At 42.7% G+C, this 1,378-nt stretch overlaps 1 protein-coding gene across 1 annotated transcript in view; it reads left to right on the top strand.

Moving 5' to 3' along the window:
* PHF11 (PHD finger protein 11) overlaps positions 1-1,378 on the top strand; it is a 33,756-nt gene that overhangs the window by 13,448 nt on the left and 18,930 nt on the right. Inside the window, exon 4 of the mRNA XM_015562310.1 lies at positions 826-933. Coding sequence (XP_015417796.1) covers positions 826-933 — 108 coding nt within the window. The remainder of the gene's footprint in view (positions 1-825; positions 934-1,378) is intronic.

The following is a 1,378-nucleotide window of genomic DNA, read 5'->3' as shown; positions in this document are numbered from 1 at the left end:
CTCTTGGGGGGGAAAGGGGTGTGGGAGATGCAGGAAGAGACTGGACAAAAATCGTGCACCTATGGATGAGGACAGTGGGTGGGGAGTGAGGGCGGAGGGTGGGGCGGGAACTGGGAGGAGGGGAGTTATGAGGGGAAAAAAGAGGAACAAATGTAATAATCTGAACAATAAAGATTTAATTTAAAAAAAAAAGAAAGTCCAACTTACAAACTTTTTCTATATAGTTTCTAAATAGTTTCTGCTTTTCCTAAGAAATCTTTGCTTATATTCCAGTATCACAAATTTTTGTTTTTCATACCCTTTGTTATTTGAGCATATGTGTTACGTTGATTCCGAGGTAGTTGAATTCTTTTGGTTTCAAGTAACACAAAGAAAAGGGGCTTTGTGATAAGGTTGCTGGGGCATTTCATGTCTCCTAAAGGCAGACATGCAGGCCGGTGTAAGAAACAGGCATTGGAAAGCCACCAGGAACCTCTCTAGCCTCATTTTTGTTTTCTTTTTCTTTTTACAGGCTGGCTTGCTCTGAGCATGTGCTCAGAGCCTATTCTACTTTCCTAGGATAGAAAATCTGATTGGTCCAGCGTGGGGTTAGAGCCCCAACCAGGTTCAGTTAGCCATTGGGGGTCAGGGTTATGGAATAGAAAACATGCCTGGGGATTGGGACCACTTCCAGGAAAAGCACGGTGGCTTGTGATCTGCTCAGACCCCCAAGATGTTGTCACTGTTCTATCATCTTCCACGCCTGGTGATTCCTTTCTGTTGCCATTTTCTGACTTGTAGCTCTCACCATTCCTTTATGCATGCTCTTCTCTTCCCAATCTGCAGCTGTATTCTTCAGCACTTGTGGAATGTGAGGATAGTGATCCAAAACATGGTTATAGAAGTTTTAATGTGGAAGCAGTAAAGAAAGAAATCTTCAGAGGAAGGCGATTGGTAAGTATAAATTATGTTATTACTTACAAAATGAACAGACCCTTGGGGGATGCCTTCAAAAGAAAGTCTATTTGATTAATACACCAAGGATAGAGATGCATCTTGGAGAGCCGAAGGAAGTGGGACCTGTATTGGAAACTCAGGTGGAACATTTAATAATTTAAAATAAACTATCAAATGCTTCATCAGCAAAGTATATATGCCTTAGAATGCTTTTGGCTGTAAGTAGGAGGGATGCCGACTCAAAATGGCTTTAACAAAAAGGATGCTTATTTTCTCACTTAGCCAGAGGAGCAGCTGGCTTCAAGGTTGGTTGTTTCAAAGGCTCAATGATGTCATCAAGGGCCCATCATCCTCTCTGCCCTCCTACCCACAAAATCAGCTGGTTCCCTTGTGGTCATAGGGTGGCTGCAGGCACCAACTGAAGCATCACAGTTTCTCGTTT

The sequence above is a fragment of the Myotis davidii genome, unplaced genomic scaffold, assembly GCF_000327345.1.
Source record: "Myotis davidii unplaced genomic scaffold, ASM32734v1 scaffold577, whole genome shotgun sequence".
Lineage (NCBI taxonomy): Eukaryota > Metazoa > Chordata > Mammalia > Chiroptera > Vespertilionidae > Myotis > Myotis davidii.
The sequence above is the reverse complement of the archived record's forward strand: the minus strand, read 5'-3'. Positions and strand labels throughout refer to the sequence as shown.